Raw genomic sequence first — 18,067 nt, forward strand, 5'->3', positions numbered from 1 at the left:
TCCTGGAGTAAGGATTAAAATAAGAGTAGACAGGCCTTGGCCTGGCCCCTGCTCACAGGGGTGCCGAGGTGACCTTAGGTGACTCGCGAGGTTCCAGACGGCAGCGCGGGAGGCCGAGCAGGAGCAGCCCGTGTGGGAGGGCTGGACGGGGAGTCTACCCATCCGTAAGGGCGGGGGTCTTTCTGCCGCTTCCGTGGCTTCGGCAGGAGCCCCCGGGCCTTTTCCTGCTGCCCAAGCCCTGGCCCCCCGGCCATCGAGCGAAGGGGGCGGATCCTCCGGCGCCGGACACGCCCCGGCCGGGTTTATAAGCCGCCGGGCTGGCGCTCCCCGAGCTGCAGGTTCTCGCGCGCTGCGCCGGCACTCGGGACGCGCTCCCCGCGCCGGCCGCCCGAAAACTCCGGCCCAGCGCCGCTCGCACGCGCGCTCACACCCACCTGCCTTTCGCCACACGCGCTCACACTCATTCACGTGCTCTCGGCTCACACACTCGCGCGCTCGCACCCCCACGCGCTCACACTCACACGCGCACTGTCACACGCTCACCCTCCACTCCGACGCGCTCACACTTGGACACGCGCGCTCACACTCCCACGCGCTCCCACGCCCACTCCAGCCCGCTTGCCCTGAAGAGGCGCAGGCCCCGCCGGCCAGAGCGCCCAGGGGATCCACGGTCTTCCCATGGCTGACCTGAGCTTCATCGAAGATTCCGTCGCCTTCCCGGAGAAGGAGGACGATGAGGAGGAAGAGGAAGAGGGTGTGGAGTGGGGCTACGAAGAAGGTAACTGGCCGCGTGTCGAGGTGGCCGGGGTGCCGGGACGGCGCGTCGGGATGCCGCGCGCCGCGTGTGTGTCCCGTCTGCACCCGCGTCCCCTCCTTCCCACGTGGGCTCTGTCGCTTTCCCAGTCCCCTGGCCAGTTTCAGGGCACAATGCGCTCCAGGGAGAGCGGGCGTGCCCGCCCCTGCGCTCGCGTGGGGAGCCTGGCCTTCCTGCCGGGCAGCAGTTGGCACCTGCCGCCTTCCGGAGGGCGAGCTTTAAAGCCGCGGCTGTGACATTTCTCTCTTCCAAGTAGCTAAGAACAGTGGCGTTACGTTTTACTGAACACGTTGAGAATACCGTGTTAGTGAAACCATTAGTTTCTCGCTTTTCCTGAAGGATACTAACAAGGCTCAACTTCTAAACATGTCCTCAATTTCAGCCTGAATCAGTGGGCTTGGCGAGAAGGGGGCTGACTTTTGAAAAAGTTTAGTTTCCTAAATTTATCCCTGGGCGTGTAGGTCTCCTAATGGAGCTGACCACTATTGCTGATGCTGACTACATATACTGAAAGAAATGTGTAATATATAATTTTAATTATAAAAATATGGAAGAGTATATATGTATGAATACATAGGTATGTGTATATTCACAGGCACACTTCAAAATACCGCATTTGCACTTCTGATAAGAAGTGTTTATTCACTAGCATCAGATTTATGGTTTTTGGCTCTCACCAGGCATTTTGAGAGTTACAGCTATTTTCCAAGTACTGCACATAATTGGGCTAATGAGCAGAGGAAATTTTTGTGGCGTTATTTTTTTCCTAATCACTTAAAGATGACCTAAATTTCCTAGGATCATAATTATTACATCTATGTGGACAAATACAGACAGAATATTTTGTTAGTCCAGGATTATATATGTGGTGTTTGATAACATTAGATCATTGGAAATATGAATGTAAAATTCACACACATTTACCACATTTCTTCTATATAGAGGCAGTCATAACCCTCTTAATAATGTTCAGGGTCATAACAGTGTTTAAACCAGTTTTTAGGTGTTAAATTTCACTGTAACATATTTTTAACCTGTTCTAAATTTGCTTCATTTTGTCCTTAGGTGTTGAGTGGGGCTTGGTGTTTCCTGATGCTAATGGGGAATACCAGTCTCCCATTAACCTAAACTCAAGAGAAGCTAGATATGACCCCTCCCTGCTGGATGTCCGCCTGTCGCCAAATTACGTGGTCTGCCGAGACTGCGAAGTCACCAATGATGGACACACCATTCAGGTTATCCTGAAGTCAAAATCAGGTATTTTAGAAGACGCTTGTGTGTGCTCTTGTAAACTAGAAGTCATCTTGGAGCTAGTGAACTCTCGTTTAGCTTGTATGACCTTAAAGGTAGGCATGACCTAGCTCTATTGTCAGGATACCTTTATATATTATAAAGTGTAGTGTTTGGAATTATTTTCTGAAACATTGTTGAAAGGATAAAAAGATGAAATTATGAAGATGTCAGTTTGGTTGTTCTGTGTTGTATGATGTTACTGGAACACTCTGAGTTGGTCAGCTTACACTTTGTGGAATTTGAGAAAAAGTATACACAGGTGCACCAATCAGCATTTTGTCCTACATTGTTGATGAGCTTAAATCATTTACGTAATCATAATTCTCTGTTTTACTGCGTTGTAAAACTAAAGATTAGGATTTATTGACATAATCTGGCATTCAAGGTAGACTTTTCAAATTAATTTTCTCTACTCTGTTAATATGACAAGGAGAATTTTAACTAATATCAATCAAAAACATCCTCTAAATTCAGCAAAAGACTAAAATAGCAAACAAAACTCTTGCTTTTATTTATTTATTTTGTAACTCCCCTCCTCCCCTCTGAACCTATTTGAGATGGATCTGAAATCTGTAGTGGAAAAGATGTTGGGTAATTATCAAGGAAATTGGTTTTTGGCTTAAATGGATGGGAGAGGAAAGCAGAAGTTTAAAAATTAGCATTGATATCATGCTTTTCATAGTGAGTAATAACTATATTTCCCTCTTGGAAAGAATGTAAAATTAGAGTATGTTGAAATATTAGGAAGTGCTTAATAATCAGAGACTGTGCTCAAATTAATTCTGAATCGATAATCAAACTGTAAGATCTTCAGGTTTGTTGTTGGGCAGGGCGGGTATGGATGACCACCAATGGATTTTTTGTTCGTTGTGAATGTTCCTAAACTTCAATTTAGCAGCTATGAGATAGTCATAGATTCGTGTAGTCTTCCCTGCTCTTCTGAGTTTAGTGAAAAAATGGACATCACCCCAAACAGATTCTAGGTTTTATATGTACTTAGTCAGAGTCAGCTTCAGGTATACATTTAAACTTAAATGGGAATTTTTTTTGGGGGGGTTATCTATGATGGGACATTATATATTATTTTTTAAATATATAGTAAAATTATTGAATGCCGACTTCTGACATATAAAAATCATGTGTTGGTACGTTGACATGCTTTTGTACTTCTGGAAATAAAATATTTGTATATCTATACAACAGAAATGCATTTCCCATCAGGCACCATGGTGAGTGAGTGTTGGTTGTATACAAATGGATAAGACGGTTCTTGAGGATTCATAGTTTAGTGAAAACACAATCCTTTGAAGTGTTAGTGTGAACATGCTATGGTAAGCGTTAAAAGTATTATGGGAACATAGAGGTGTGACTGAATACAAATACTGTAGTTAAGACAGTGTGTGTCCATTCTTTTTTTTTTTTTTGGTGAGGAAGATCAGCCCTGAGGTAACATCCATGCTAATCCTCCTCTTTTTGCTGAGGAAGACCGGCTCTGAGCTAACATCTATTGCCAATCTTCTTCCTTTTTTTGTTTTTTTCCCCCCCAAAGCCCCAGTAGATAGTTGTATGTCACAGTTGCACATCCTTCTAGTTGTTGTATGTGGGACGCGGCCTCAACATGGCCAGAGAAGCGGTGTGTTGGTGCGCGCCCGGGGATCCGAACCTGAGCCGCCAGTAGCGGAGCACGCGCACTTAACCGCTAAGCCACGGGGCCGGCCCCAGTGTGTGTCCATTCTTGATCTAAGATCATATTTACTTGATGAAATTGAATTTAACATTTTCTTGTGGTACCTTCCCAAACATTCACAATTTTCCTTGGCCCCCTACCTCACCCCAAAGTAGAGACTATCAAGCAATGTCTCTACCCCCTACCCATGAGGTAAGTTTCTTCCTTACGTAATTTTTTTTGCTCTTTGATTCTTCTCCATCCTCTATGCCGACCATAGGGGATGAGCTGTCTGTCTTTCTATCGAGGCCTAATTTGGTTTTGTTTTTTTTTTTGTGAGGAAGATCAGCCCTGAGCTAACATCCATGCCAATCCTCCTCTTTTTGCTGAGGAAGACCGGCTCTGAGCTAACATCTATTGCCAGTCCTCCTCCATTTTTCCCCCAAAGCCCCAGTAGATAGTTGTATGTCATAGTTGCACATCCTTCTAGTTGCTGTATGTGGGACGTGGCCTCAGCATGGCTGGAGAAGCAGTGCGTTGGTGTGCGCCCGGGATCCGAACCTGGGCCGCCAGCAGCAGAGTGCGTGCACTTAACCGCTAAGCCACGGGGGCCGGCCCCATCGAGGCCTAATTTGGATACACATGCCCCAGACCCCTTGCCCCTGCCGCCTCGGAAACCTTGCTCCTTCAAATGCCTCGTCTCCTTTCTGCCACTAAATAATTTCTTCTTTATCGTTTCTTCCCTTTCAAAATTTCTCCAAACTTAAAAATATGTAATAAAAAGTACCATGTCTGGACCAGTTTATTCTTTTTTCTGGGATATTTAAGCTTCTCGAGGGAATAGTCTGCAAGGCCTGAACACCCTGTGGTTCATTTATTTAATTCAAGTTTTATCTTTATCAAAATAGAATATAAACATACTTTAAACAGTTGACTAGTACTGTATTTCTTTCTGCCTCTGGTTATACGCCACCCCCTCCCCACCTAGAACTTTTTGCCCTGATAACAGTCACTTTCAAGTCTTAGCTGTTTCTTCTGCTGTCACCTCCATACTTCTTAATAACATGTTTATACTGTCATGCTTTGATAATTAAGATATCTATGAATTCCCTACTATGGACTATGAGGCTAGTTCTCTTATAACCCTGCCCCATCCTGGTTTTGCTCCCTTATTATTGTCCCTGTGTACTTAAATTATAATTTTTATGTAAATTAATGCTCAGTGTTTTTATTATTATGACTAGGTAACTGTTGTTTCTGGCTGAGATTATATTCTATTTCCTTTACTGAATAAAATGTTGGTTTTTTTTCCCCCCTAGAGTTAATGTATTTTTGTTTATTTACTTTTTGATTTATCTCTCATGATTTCATTTCCAAACTCTCTGGTGGATGGCAAATCTTCTCCTAGTGCATTCAAACACATTTTGTTGTACTTCCTTCCCTCTCGTCCATCCTTGTCCTTCTCTCTTCCTCTTGGAGGCATCGCTTCCCTTTCTTCTGCCCTGGTCTGGACTGCTTGCTCTAGGCTTACTGTGCAGCGTCGCCTGCGGCTCCCTGGACCTTGAGCCTAGGAAGTCCCTTTGCTTGTTTCTTGTGTCTAATTCCATGTTTCCTGGATGCTGTGACATCCTCTTGTGGGGTTGTTCCTTCATTTCAGGGAGTTTCTTGCTTTATTCCCTTCTACAGTTCATCTTCCAGTAGCTTCCTGAGAAGAAGGGAATGTGAGGGTACCTGTTCGGATACCTTGTGTGTCTGCGAGCATCTTTATCTTTAGTACGCTCAGACTTGTTTGGAGTTTGCCTGGGCGGAGCAGTCCAGGCTGGAAGTATTCTCCCTCAGATATTGGGTGTCATTGCTGTGTTACCTCCTGGCTTTCGGTGTTGTGGTTGAACAGTTTAGCAAACAAATCTAATGCCATCCTGCTTTCCACCCTCCCTCCCTCTTTAGTGTCGTGCGACCTTTTTCTTTTTCTTTCTCTGGAAGCTTTTACAGTTTCCTCTTTATTGCCATCGCTTTGACAGTTTGCAGCCTATGCCTTGGCGTGGGTCTTTTTTTACTCTCTGTGCTGGGTACTTGCTGGGCCTTTTCAATCAGGATAATCGTGTCTTTTATTTCTCAGAAACTTTCTTACATTATTTTATTGATAAGTTTTCTGTTTTTCTTTTTTCTTCTTTCAGTAATTCTTGTTTTCTCTTTGTCTTTTTCTTCTACTTTCTGTATATTTCCTCAACTTATATCTTTCAGACTTTCTATTGAACTTTTAACTTCTGCTCTTATATTTTTAATTTGTAAAAAATTGTGCTTATTCTATGATTTTTTTTTAATTTTTAAAATACAGCATCCTGTATTTAGTTCATGAGTTTAGAATCTTTCCTCATTCTTTTCTGTACTGCTTTTTTTTCTGTTTCCTGCATGCCTCTGTTTATTCTGGGTTCCTCCTTCTATTTGTTTTGGCCTCTCTCTTTTATATTGGAGGGTCTCCTCAAATGTCTTGTGGTCCTTGGCTCTTTGTTTATATTTAGGAATGGGTCTGAAAAGCAAATTAGAAGCTCTGTGCACATGGGCAGGGATTGAGGTCTGGTAGACTTCTCAGGCATGTGATCAGGCATGGACCTGGCCATATTATTGGATTTCCTAGGTTTTATCAATTTCTTTGGGGAAGGAAGTGTGGAGGCGCACACCTGGCTGTCAGCAGCTGGTTGTGGGGCACAGGCCAACAGAGTGGTACATTTGTTACAGTTGGTGAACCTACGTTGATGGACATGTCATCATCACCTAAAGTCCATAGTTTACATGAGGGTCGTTCTTGATGTTGTACATTCTGTGTGTTTGAACAAATACATAATGACATGTGTTCACCATTATAGTGTCATACAGAGTAATTGCACTGCCCTAAAAATCTTCTGTGCTCCACCTGTTCATCCCTCCCTCCCTGCCAACTTCTGGCAGTCACTGGTCCTTTTATTGTCTCTATAGTTTTGCCTTTTCCAGAATGTCGTATAGTTGGAATCATACATTTTGTGTAGCCTTTTCAGATTGGCTTCTTTCACTTAGTAATATGCATGTAAGTTTCCTTGGATGCTGTCTTTTTAAATAAAAAATTCATAGAAATTAAAGTTCACTTCATATACACCACGCTATTGAAACCTTAGGCTTCAGGGAGGCTGCTTGGTTTTTTTCTTTCTTTCTGGGTTTTTTTTTTTTTTTGCTTTGTTTATATTAAAAAATAAGGAAGTGCCAAAAAGAGTTACAACAACTGTAGCATGATTTAGATGCTTAACCTTATTAAATGAAAGCTTTTAACATAATCCTAATGATATAGTTCTTATATATAATTCCATCTGGATACATTGCCTTGATTTAAATTTGAGCCATGTCATGAGCATGCCCCTTCTACCCCCATCCCTCTGCTAGAAATTTCCAAACCAAGGTCATTGATGATCTTCTCAACCCACAATCAAACAGGCATTTTAAAATTCTTAAAATACTTTAATTCTGCTGCATTTGCAATGGAAACTCGCTCTCCTGTTGGTCTCAGTGACACATCACCTCCTAATGTTTCTTCTTAGTTTTGTCTGCTGTTCTTCCTTATCCTTAAATAAGGGGATTTCTCAGGGTTTCCCCCTCAACCCTCTTCTCTTGTACTATATGCACCCCGTAGGCAGTGCACCCATACAGCCTACATGCTGCTTTGTTCAGTGTCCTGTTTTCCAACAAGACAGCAAATGAATTGAGGAGAGGGCTGGAGTCATAGACTCACTGAGTGGAATGGGCCCCTGGACAGCACTAGTCCAGTCTCCCATCTCTGACCCTCTGGCAACTGGCTGGGTGGCCTCAGCTTCTACAGCTCAGTAAAAGCAATTCATTCCTCACTGAGGAAATCCATTTTGCTTTTGAGTAATTCCAAAGATCAAAAAGTTCTGTAATCTCTTTCATTGTTTCTGCTTTGGGATTCTGGACCTGTGCAATACAAATATAATGTACTTTCACATGACATTTTTTAAAATAATGGCTACTGTCATCATATCATGAAGTTGCTATTTTTCCTTTCAGGCATACTTAGTACCTTCAACTGTTCCTCATATGATAGTCCTTCATTCATCAATACTTATTTATTGATCATTTACTATAGAAGTTATAAACTCACTTGTCTCTGAGAGCCAGGCAGGTACTATAAATGGAGGGCAGCCAGGAGAGTAAAACTTGTAACTAGCTACTGACCCTCTACTTTATCTGAAGTGTTGGGAGGCAGTAGGGACTAGTGGGGATTGTGGGAAGTCAGCAAAGTTTGCCAGATGTTTAATGTGTCAGGAGAAGCTGGAGGTGTGGACGTGTGAACCACACACACACATTCACTGGTTTTATCTGCAAGGTGCAGTTGGCAATCTTTGTTTTACCTTATGCAAAGTGTTACATGCTTCGGATCAGGTAAATATAAATCAGACTCAAAGCCTGCCCTCAAGGAGGTTATAAAGGTAGGTTGTGAAAGATGGGTATACAGAGAGAGATTATTTTTGGCTGAAATAATTAGGGAAGGATTTGTGGAGGAAGTATTAATTGCAGTTACCATTGCAGTGTGGATAGCATTTGGATTGGGAAGATTGGGATGTGTAGGAAGAGAGGGCAGTGTGCAAAAAAGACATGGATATGGGAAGGTCTAGAGTATGAGGAAAAGTAAATCCTTAAGTATATCTGGAAGAAAAGATTCATTCATGTTAAATGAGGTTAATAGAGAATATAATGGAGAGGCTATTTTGGAGCAAATTCATGAGGGATCTTGAACCAAGTCTAAAGAGTATAACCTTTTTTTTTCTGTAGGATAAAGTCATAATTAGCATGTTGCTTTAGGAAAACTGACCTGGCCATACCGAATAAGATGGGATCTGAGAGAGCTTGGGAGCCAGTTTGAAGGTTATTGCAAGAGGTTCAGTTAACCAAGACTGCGGCTGTTGTGTTGGCAGTGTCAGTGGAAAGGAAGGGATGACAGAGAGAGATTTCTGAGATGCTGTCTACGGAACTTCAGTGATTGATTATGTGCAGCAGGGCAAAGGAGAGAATTGTCGGAGGGATAGGCTGACGTGGAGCCCCTGTGACTGGATCACATTTTGGATCCTGTTACCCTTCCTCAACCTCTCTGAGCATATTTCACGGTGGCAGAGTGCAAACTACAGTGGAGTTGAGCCAAGCATCACATTCCATTGTGACCTGACCAGACTGTCGGTCCTGTTATGTCCTTAAGCATGGAGAATTTTATTAAGGCTGTCACATATATCCTCTAATTTCTCTCTAGGACACGTAAATCACTGTACCACAAGAATCTGAACGTTTTAGTGTACACAGGCAAATTAAAATCGAACATACAGTGGTGTAAAGAGTAGCTGAAGTATAAAAATGTAATTATTGATTTCTAGCCTGAGTGGTTTGATACTTAAGTTGTGAAAAACTGTGAGACTGCCCAAGCTTGTGCAATAGAATGTCATTCCATCTGATGATAAGCAGTGTGTTAGAGGTAATGACATTTTTAATGGACCATCAGTAGGGGAGAAATTGCTGATTAGGATAAGTTATTTGTGCCCTTCACTGTAACTTATTATAGAAATATTAATTAGAAGATTTTACTTCTGGGTCTTTTATAATTCTCAATATTAAATTCAGGCTAGGTTGTTATTATTATTAATCATACTTTTTTTTTTCAAAAACATGACAACTTTTTGTAGTGCTTCTTAGCAACCCTGCTAATTTAAAGACAAAGTTGTCAGAAATATCTTAAAATTATTTTCACTTAAGAAGAGGCTCTAAATTGTTTATTTATATGAAATGTCAGGGTTGAATTTCTGTATGATTGTATTTATTATTAGCTAACTTTGGGAGACTTGAATTACCTGGAAGGTTGCCTTAATCTGCTTCACTTTGCTTGTGTAGACCCAGCTTCACTGGCCTTCTCTCCATACTGTTGATGGCATTTCTGCCCTTAAGAGCTGATGATATTTATTCTTTATTATGAAATAAAGCTGTAAGTTAAAAGCTAAGACAGTGAAAGGTATTGATGTTTGCTTTTAAGACTTTGAATGTTAAAAAAGAACTAATTAATACTATTTGGGGAATGTTTTATGAGTGCATTTGGGATTCTTTAAAAGTTAAACTGAGGTTATAAGGTCTTTAAACCTAACGAGAATGAACTGTTTGGGCCTTTGGATCCTCTTGGGGACACGCTAGGGGGCCCCCTAGCGTCGGCTTCCCTCCACGTTGGAGACGTGGCTCTAGTGGGCTCTGTCTTCTGGCCTTGCTGTCTCTGCCTGGGCTATGACAGCAGCTGTCTAACCGGTTACGCTTGCTCTTTGCAGACATGGGGGTAATGTTTCAAAATGCAGAGCCAGCCCTGATGGCCTAGTGGTTAAAGTTTGGTATGCTCCGCATAGGCGGCCTGGGTTTGGTTCCTGGGTGCAGAACCACACCACTCATCTGTCAGTAGTCATGATGTGGCAGCGGCTCACATACGAGAACTAGAAGGACTTACAACTAGGATATACAACTATGTACTGGGGCTTTGGGGAGGGGAAAAAAAAAAAGAGAGAAAGATTAGCAATAGATGTTAGCTCAGGGTGAAGCTTTCCCAGCAAAAACAGAAAGAATGAGGGCAAATTAGATATTAAAAAAAATAAAATGCAAAAATATTAATCCCCAACTTAAAATCTATCAATGATTCCTTCCACAATAAACGCTAGCCCCTAAGCATAGGCTGTAGGTGCCCTCCTGAAGCTCACGTCTTGAAGCCTGCCTTTGGCCAATGGTAACCTCTAACTTTATTCTCTTGGAACACACTCAGTCTGTTTCGTATTTCTGAGCCTTTCTCAGCCTCTTCTCTCTTCTTGGAATGTACTTTCTTCTTCTCTTAGTTTATTCTTCAAGATTATGCTTAGCTATCATCTCCTCCAAAAGTCTTGCCTGGCTTTCTGATGCCCCCTTGCTTTTGGCTTGGCCTTTGCTGAGTGCCTTCCTGGTGCCTTGTGCACCTTCCCTTACTACTTCCGGTGCAATCTATTTAAACACTTAAGTTTAGTTCCTTAAGCCCTGAGAGTGCCTTGCCAGCATTGAGACAAGTTATGTCCTTCTTTTTATGTACTCAGTGGTCAGCACAGTGCTGGGCATGAAGTCCATCTCAAAATGTGTGTGTCAAACTCAAATGAAATGAGGGGGAATAAACCTTGATCAACAGCCTTTGAACTTCTAGCAAATGTGTTTTCTGCAAAGGATTATAGAAGTTTAGATAGATTTAGGTAAGTGTATATATATCATGCCTTCATGGGGTTTTCAAATTTTGCAGAAGCTTCCGCAAGGAGCTCTTTTTATGTCTCGTAAGCATAATGGCCATGCCTGTTAGAGAGCATTAAAGAAAGTGGAGGCAGTAGCAATGGCATCAGTTTATTTTATATTCTTTTCACAAGTTTCTTATTCTGAGGAAGTGCAGCATGTCATTGGTAAGAGTTTCATGTTTCATTGCAATCTTATTGAACATAATGACCTCACAACTAGTAAACCTGCCATCCAGTGACAAAATATCACTCAGCAAAATTCGATATTCATAAATGTAGGAAATATGTACCCATTTTGGTATGACTGGTTTCCTTATTTAAAAAAAATCTGTAAAAAGGGAGAATAATGCCTTAAGAGGACGTTGCCAAATGGGTAAAACAGAGCTACCATTTATTTTTAGTCTATAAACACAATCATTCTTGGGGGATGAACAGGTAATGCTCTTACCTGGCACTTCATAAAATTCTGAATTCAGTATTTTGTCATGTTTTATGGCTTTGCACAGCCGTGTGATTTTAGTGTGGCTTAACTTTGGATTATTCATCTGCAGCAGAACTGAAAGGCTCCCAGAGTTTAATTCCCGGCTGAAAGCTGCCTCTTTGTCACCTGTCTCTGGGGACCAGGCCTGGGCAAAATGCTTCCCTTCTTTGTGCTCCTTTTCAACCTGATAGAATGTGAGATACATGAGGATCTTGTTTCGTTGTAATTGTATTGAACGTGATGATATCACAGCTAACAAACCTGCCACGTAGTGACCAAATATCACTCAGCAGAAATTTGATCTTCATAAATATATGAATTTACATTTCATCCTAATAGAATGTAAGATCTGTGAGACCAGGGAATTTTGTCTGTTTTGTCAAAATCATTGTATCTTAAGCACTTAATACAGTGCCTGGTACAGTGTAGGGGATCAAAAAGTGTTTGTTGAAAGGATGAGTAAATGGACCCCTGTGGGCCCCCATGGGCCTCTCTATCAAACATAGATCTGTGCAGTTTGAATTTCCAGGACATTTGAAATATAAGCTCAATCCCCTAGTTTTAAACTAAAGGCTTCATTCCTGTTAAAGAAATATTGGGCGTGGATCAGGTCGGGGGTATATTTTTGAATTATGGATCTCTTTTTGGTCTCCTGAAATCGCTATCAATATCAATTGTATCATCCATTTCTATAAGAAAGTACCGGTGGACTCTCAGTATAGTTTCAGAAACACTGTGTGTATGTGTGTGTACTGAATGTACATGATGAAGAGGTTTTGGGGAAAGGTTTTTTTCCAATCCTCTTTCCCATTTCACATGTGCTTTATTTCACAGTACTTCTTTCTTTTTCCTTAGCAATGTGAAGCTAAGCCTCCTCCAAGACAATTTTTTGCCTTCTTTTAAAAGTAGGGTGTTAGAGAACCTCGGGTCAGGTTACACTGCACGTGTGAGGGGTGTGTTTTCTGGTTCTGATGATGCAGACTGCGGAGGTGGGGTACATGGTGGGTAGACTAGGCTTCTTTCCTGGTTTTTCTGAAGACCATATTTGGACAGCCAAGGGAAAGACACAAGTTTTGAGGTTATTCAGAAACTGTGATACTCTGGTTGGAATAAATCATACCTTCTTCAGTCCACAGCATGGATGGTTATTGAAGATGCAATGAGCCTGCACTGCAGTTCTGGATATCTGTAACTCTTTTTGACCCATGAATTAAAAAAAATTCTTTTTATTGTCCTGGGAAAGAAGATGAGGTGTAGGAGGGACTGTGGTTTAGAAATCGAGGCTTCAAGAACTCACTGTTTTTTAGTTCATGCTCACAGATACTGAAATTTGGGTTTCCTTGTCCCTGTCTCCCCCTGGGATGTGGGTCAGAAGTTTGGATTTCCAGGCTCCTGGAGCTTGCTCGCTGGGTGACTAGGAGAGGTCATGTTTACCCCTCTCAGCCACACTCTTCTCAGAACCCTGTCGATGGGGATGATAACACTGACCTCAGCAGATTTGTTGTGAGACTTAAATAAGACCAAGCATGAGGAGGAATGTTAAAATCGTGTGAGATAATATTATCCTAGGGGCCATGCGTCTCATCCCCCTCTCCCCCTCGACGTGAGGCACTTGAAAAATGAAAATTGCTTTCTGCTACTGATGTTCTTTTTCGTCTTCATTTGAGCTGGTAGAAAGCTTAAAACCAAATTTATAGGGCACTTTTAGCAAGGACTGCATCACACTCATTTTGTGCGAGTGTCTCACTTCTCCATCTGTTTTCTGCCTTTCTCTCTGTTTTCCCTTTGCTCTTCTTTCTAATTGTTGCTTTCGGGGTGTATTGTATGAATCTTGATGTAAGCAGCCGTAAATTCTTTTTGGAACAAGTTATTAGATGAAGAACCAAGCAAACAAATAAATATCACTGCTCCAATTCCCTTTCTTCTCCTTTGAGTCTTAGAATAAGGATGGAGAATGAAACTCTTCCTCAGGAGAGCAGCTTTGGTGCTGTTCCTTCTTCCACAACGGCACCCAAGTGTCTTTCAAAGAGACCACTTCTGGGGAATGGGGGTGAATTTTGTCAGCTCCTTGACTGAAAATAACCTCTAATTCTTAGCTGATACCATTTAGAATTAACAATTTTTATAGGAAAAATACAAACAACCTTTGTGTTGAAGTTTATTTATAGTAAACTTTATTTCAAGTTTTTACAGGTGATATCAGGGAATGTTTAACTAGAGAAAATACTTTGTTGCTTCAAGACAGGCTCTTATACAAATGTATTTTTTATCATCCTTTAGAATACCCTTGTCTGGGACATAAAAAAAAGTTCTGGGTCATATCTGGAAATGAGAAATAGAGACAGGGCCCTGTAGAACTTATGTTAATATTTTAAGTATTGTTAATATTTTGTCACAATTTTATTTTGTTTGCATTGTATGTGCCACTGAATGGTAAATTGCTTTTTAAGTGTGATTTCATTGTTGAAAAATCAGAGTGGCTTAATAATAATTCTCTTCATGGATAATTTTGTTAGCTTACACCTATTCCATAAATTGAAAGCCTGCTGGTTCAAATGGATGATCTGTAAACAGGGTTTAATTTATTCATAGGTCTATAGCAAATTATTGGTCAGTCTGAGACTCAACCACATTCCTGTCACCTGATCAGTACAGGGAGCATAGCTACTGCATTTGTATTCTTTGTCTACTCCTATACCTGAAACACGCAAGAGGTTAACATGTACATATCATTACCAAGTATTTCAGAGTTTTTGAACTCCTGTTGTATCTGAATGGCCAGTGCAAGAATTTCAGCCAAACCAAGATAGTGTAAATCCATCTCACAGTTGTGTTATATTTCTCATTTTGGCTACATGAATTTAATCTACAGAGCTCACGAGAGCTTTTTGGCAAAAAGCTTCCCCAAAGTTTATAATGTTGTGCTGATGAATATTTTTGAGATGTAATTAAATAGAATTTGTTTTCTTTTTTCAGTTCTATTGGGAGGTCCACTGCCTCAAGGGCATGAATTTGAACTGTATGAAGTTAGATTTCATTGGGGAAGAGAAAACCAGCGTGGTTCTGAGCACACGGTTAATTTCAAAGCTTTTCCCATGGAGGTAAGAATAACAGATCATCTCATGAAACTCTTGTTGTTTGTATAAAGTATTCAGTGTTTTACTGAAAATGGTTTAGTTTAAAAGTAGATGGATAGCTCTTGAATTTTATCAATTTATATTAAAATAAAAAAGTGCTTAATGAAATGTGAGGTTGGGGCAGCAAATGAAGCTTCCCGTCGACTTTAGTGGGCTTGGAGAATGCACATGGGCTGTTGGCCATAGGGGTACTCTATGCTATTAAGTGTCATCCTAGTATTATTACTGTTATAGAAATTCTGCTGCCTCTGCAAATTCAGTAGGTCACTTTTGTAGATGCTATGAGTAGATAATAAGCTGAAAACAAATAACTTTTGGAAAAACCTCAACAATAATTAAAAGTCTAGTTTAGCTCTGATTAAAATGGGTAGGTTGGTTTTATTCATCCCAAGCAATTAGAGAGAGAGAGAGATTTCTAGAGAGTCATTCTTTTGTCTGAAGAATTCCCTCCCCCATTATCTTCTTAGTCAACTCCTGCTCTTTCTTTAATATCTAGTTGAAGTGTCATTTCCTCCATGGGACTTTTTCTGAGTTCCTTCTCTAAGCAGAATTCATCTCTCGCTCTTCTGTGCTCCCAGTGTAGTTGGTAGTTTGCTGCCATGGCACTAATCTCATGGATTGTAACCTTAGGGTCTAAAGTATCTTTCTCACTAATTGTCGGCTCCTTTTATGGACTGAAGTGTTTGTGTCACCCCTAAATTCATATGTTGAAACTCTACTCCGCAATGTGATGGTTTTAGAAGGTGGGGCCTTTGGGACGTGTTGAGGATTAGATGAGGTCGTGAGGGTGGAGCCCTCATGAATGGAGTTAGTGCTCTTAGAAGAATCCAGAGAGAGCTTGCTTCTCTGCTCTCTGCCATATGAGGATGCAAGGAGAAAACAGCCATCACAGCCAGGAGGTGGCTTCTCACCAGACACCAGGTCTGCCAACACCTTGATGGTGGGTTTCCCAGCCTCCAGACCTGTGAGAAATAAGTGTTTGTTGTTTGAGGCACCCGGTCTGCAGTAATTTGCTACAGCAGCCCAAGCTGCCCGAGACAAGTCCTGAAGACAGAGTCTCCCTCATCCTCCTTTTCACTCACATCATTTAGTCCGCTGCTAGGTACATCACAGGCAAACAATCCGTGGTGGTGAGATTGAGGAGACGTCCTTGTTGGCCCAGGCCTTGTTTATATTTCCTTCTGTAAGGACCTGCCGTTCTCTCCAGGAAATAGCCCTTCAGTGGTGTGTAACCTTATATTTTTGTGGCTTCTGGAATGCCAGTCCTCTTTCCTTGTCATTCTCAACTGCACATATAGTTAGTTAAGTATGGAATTGCTCATGGCCAATACCTTATCCAGTCCTGCCTCAGTGACTGGAAAGCACTACTGTATAATCTATATAAATGATATATGTGCCTTCAAGAATGAAGTTAGAGAAAGTATTTCTCAATATTCCTTTAATTATAATTTTTAAAAAAGTCCTTTTCAAAGCTCAGGATATCCCTTTCATTAAAAAAGACTCAGGTCTTAAAAATGAAATATTAAATGATTTAAGAATGGAGGGAAAAAAGCCAAATTGCAGTGTGTTGAAGAGTATAGGAGGTAGGTGATAGGACAATGAGAGAAGACAGCTTCCTTCAGGCCTTGATGGGGAAGGTTGGGTTTTCAAACGTTAACTTTCTACGGGCTTTTTTCTCAATGCCTGCAGACATTGTCTCACTTCTACAGCCTTAAAACAATTCTGCCTTGTCACCTCTGGCTACTGCCATGTTCTTACCCAACCTGAGAGGGAAAAGTTCACACCACAATACATCAAAGAAGAGAGAGGACATGAAACAAACAATCCAGAACAATTAAATCCACTGGGTGGTGGAGGGCAAAGTGAGAGGCAGGAAAAGCATTCGCCCTGCCTTCTTTGGGTTTGAAAGGCCATTTCATCATTTTGTCAACCAGCCCTGAAAGGCATACTCTAATAATCAAAAATTTTAGGGACAACTGGAAATAATTGGATAGGCAACAACTTCTGGATGGGAATTCAGCGGCTTTGCTGTGAGACACAGAATTTACTGCCTTGGGAGCGTTTAATGAGATTAGGTGAGCCAGTGATGTGTGCTCTTTGCTCTGCAGTCAAATAGAATTTCCGGACCAAATGTTCAGATTGGTCCTGCTACTTGGTGGCGTTTTAACTGCTCTGGTCCGTTAAGCACAGGTAATGGTTTGTTTTGAGTGAAGGGTAAATTCTCGTAGTGAGTCTCTGTTTCTGCAGAAATGTTTATATTTAGGATAATGGAATTACTGACTGTAATTTTTCCAAAATAGGTGATGGATGATATTTATGTTCTTGGTTATCCCAGATTATCCCTGATCCAATCCTAGAGAAAATACTTGTATCAGGCATCTGATGTTTGTTTAGTGCTCCATCCTGTTGAGCGCATGAATGCTGTGGGTGTGCAGAATTAGAGGGAGATGTCTGCAAGCCAGGTTTTTAATTTTTTTTAAAATGGAGGCCGTGAATAGTGAGCTGGGTTTTAAGGAGGAGAGGTGAAAGAGAGAAGAGAGGGCTCCACATGGACTAGTCCAGGAGTGGGAGTGAGATGCTAATGTGGAGAGTTAGGTAGATAACTTGCCACTAATCCTCTGGTCCTGAGCTGCCATCAAGGGCCACCTTGAACACAAGGGCATGGCCAACAGGACAGAGGCAAGTGAGGGAACCAGGGAACCTGTTGGGTACATAATTAAAAAAATATTTTTTTGAGGACGCTTTCCATATTTTGTTTACATTTTACAATTAACTTTAATCTCCAAATCACATATGTCTATATATTTCCTTTTTGTTGATTTCACTTAAATGGACGGTTTATTAAACAAACACCGTAAACAGATATTTACCATGTCTGTTACATGTAATGCAGGAATGGCTTTTAATGGAAATTCATCAACCTCCCCTCTTGACTTGTAAATGCAGACATAAAAACAATCCTGAATATATTGCTGATACTGCTAGTTGCCAGCAACCACATTGCTTCAAAAATTAACACCATTTGGGCCTTTTAACAATTTAAACTACAGCTGTCTTGCTAAGCAAGATGAATAAAGCATACCATTTCTGTTTTTCCTTCTTGAGATTTTTAGTTTTCAGAAATACGCCTGCTTCCATGGCTATCTGACATTTCTCGCCTTGCTTTCTTCTTGTAAACCTGAATTCTATTATGAATACTCCAGGTTTATGCTTACATGATAGTGCTTAACAAGAGAAAAAAAATTGTGCTGCATTTTTCTTCCTGTTCTCTGAAAACATAATGGTTTGCATGTATTAACTATATTCTTAGAAATTTCTGGGTCACGTCTACCAGCTGTAGTTCTTTTACTTAAAGTGTGAGTA

At 41.2% G+C, this 18,067-nt stretch overlaps 1 protein-coding gene across 1 annotated transcript in view; it reads left to right on the plus strand.

Annotated features, from left to right (window-relative positions):
* The first annotated feature begins 343 nt into the window (after nt 1-343).
* CA8 (carbonic anhydrase 8 (inactive)) overlaps nt 344-18,067 on the plus strand; it is an 88,448-nt gene continuing 70,724 nt past the window's right edge. The window contains exons 1-3 of the mRNA XM_004435728.3: nt 344-778; nt 1,880-2,071; nt 14,544-14,668. Of these exons, the coding sequence (XP_004435785.1) occupies nt 679-778; nt 1,880-2,071; nt 14,544-14,668 (417 nt within the window). The 5' untranslated portion in view covers nt 344-678. The remainder of the gene's footprint in view (nt 779-1,879; nt 2,072-14,543; nt 14,669-18,067) is intronic.

This window comes from Ceratotherium simum, chromosome 31 (genome assembly GCF_057802395.1).
Source record: "Ceratotherium simum simum isolate JZ-2026a chromosome 31, ASM5780239v1, whole genome shotgun sequence".
In the NCBI taxonomy this organism is placed as follows: domain Eukaryota; kingdom Metazoa; phylum Chordata; class Mammalia; order Perissodactyla; family Rhinocerotidae; genus Ceratotherium; species Ceratotherium simum.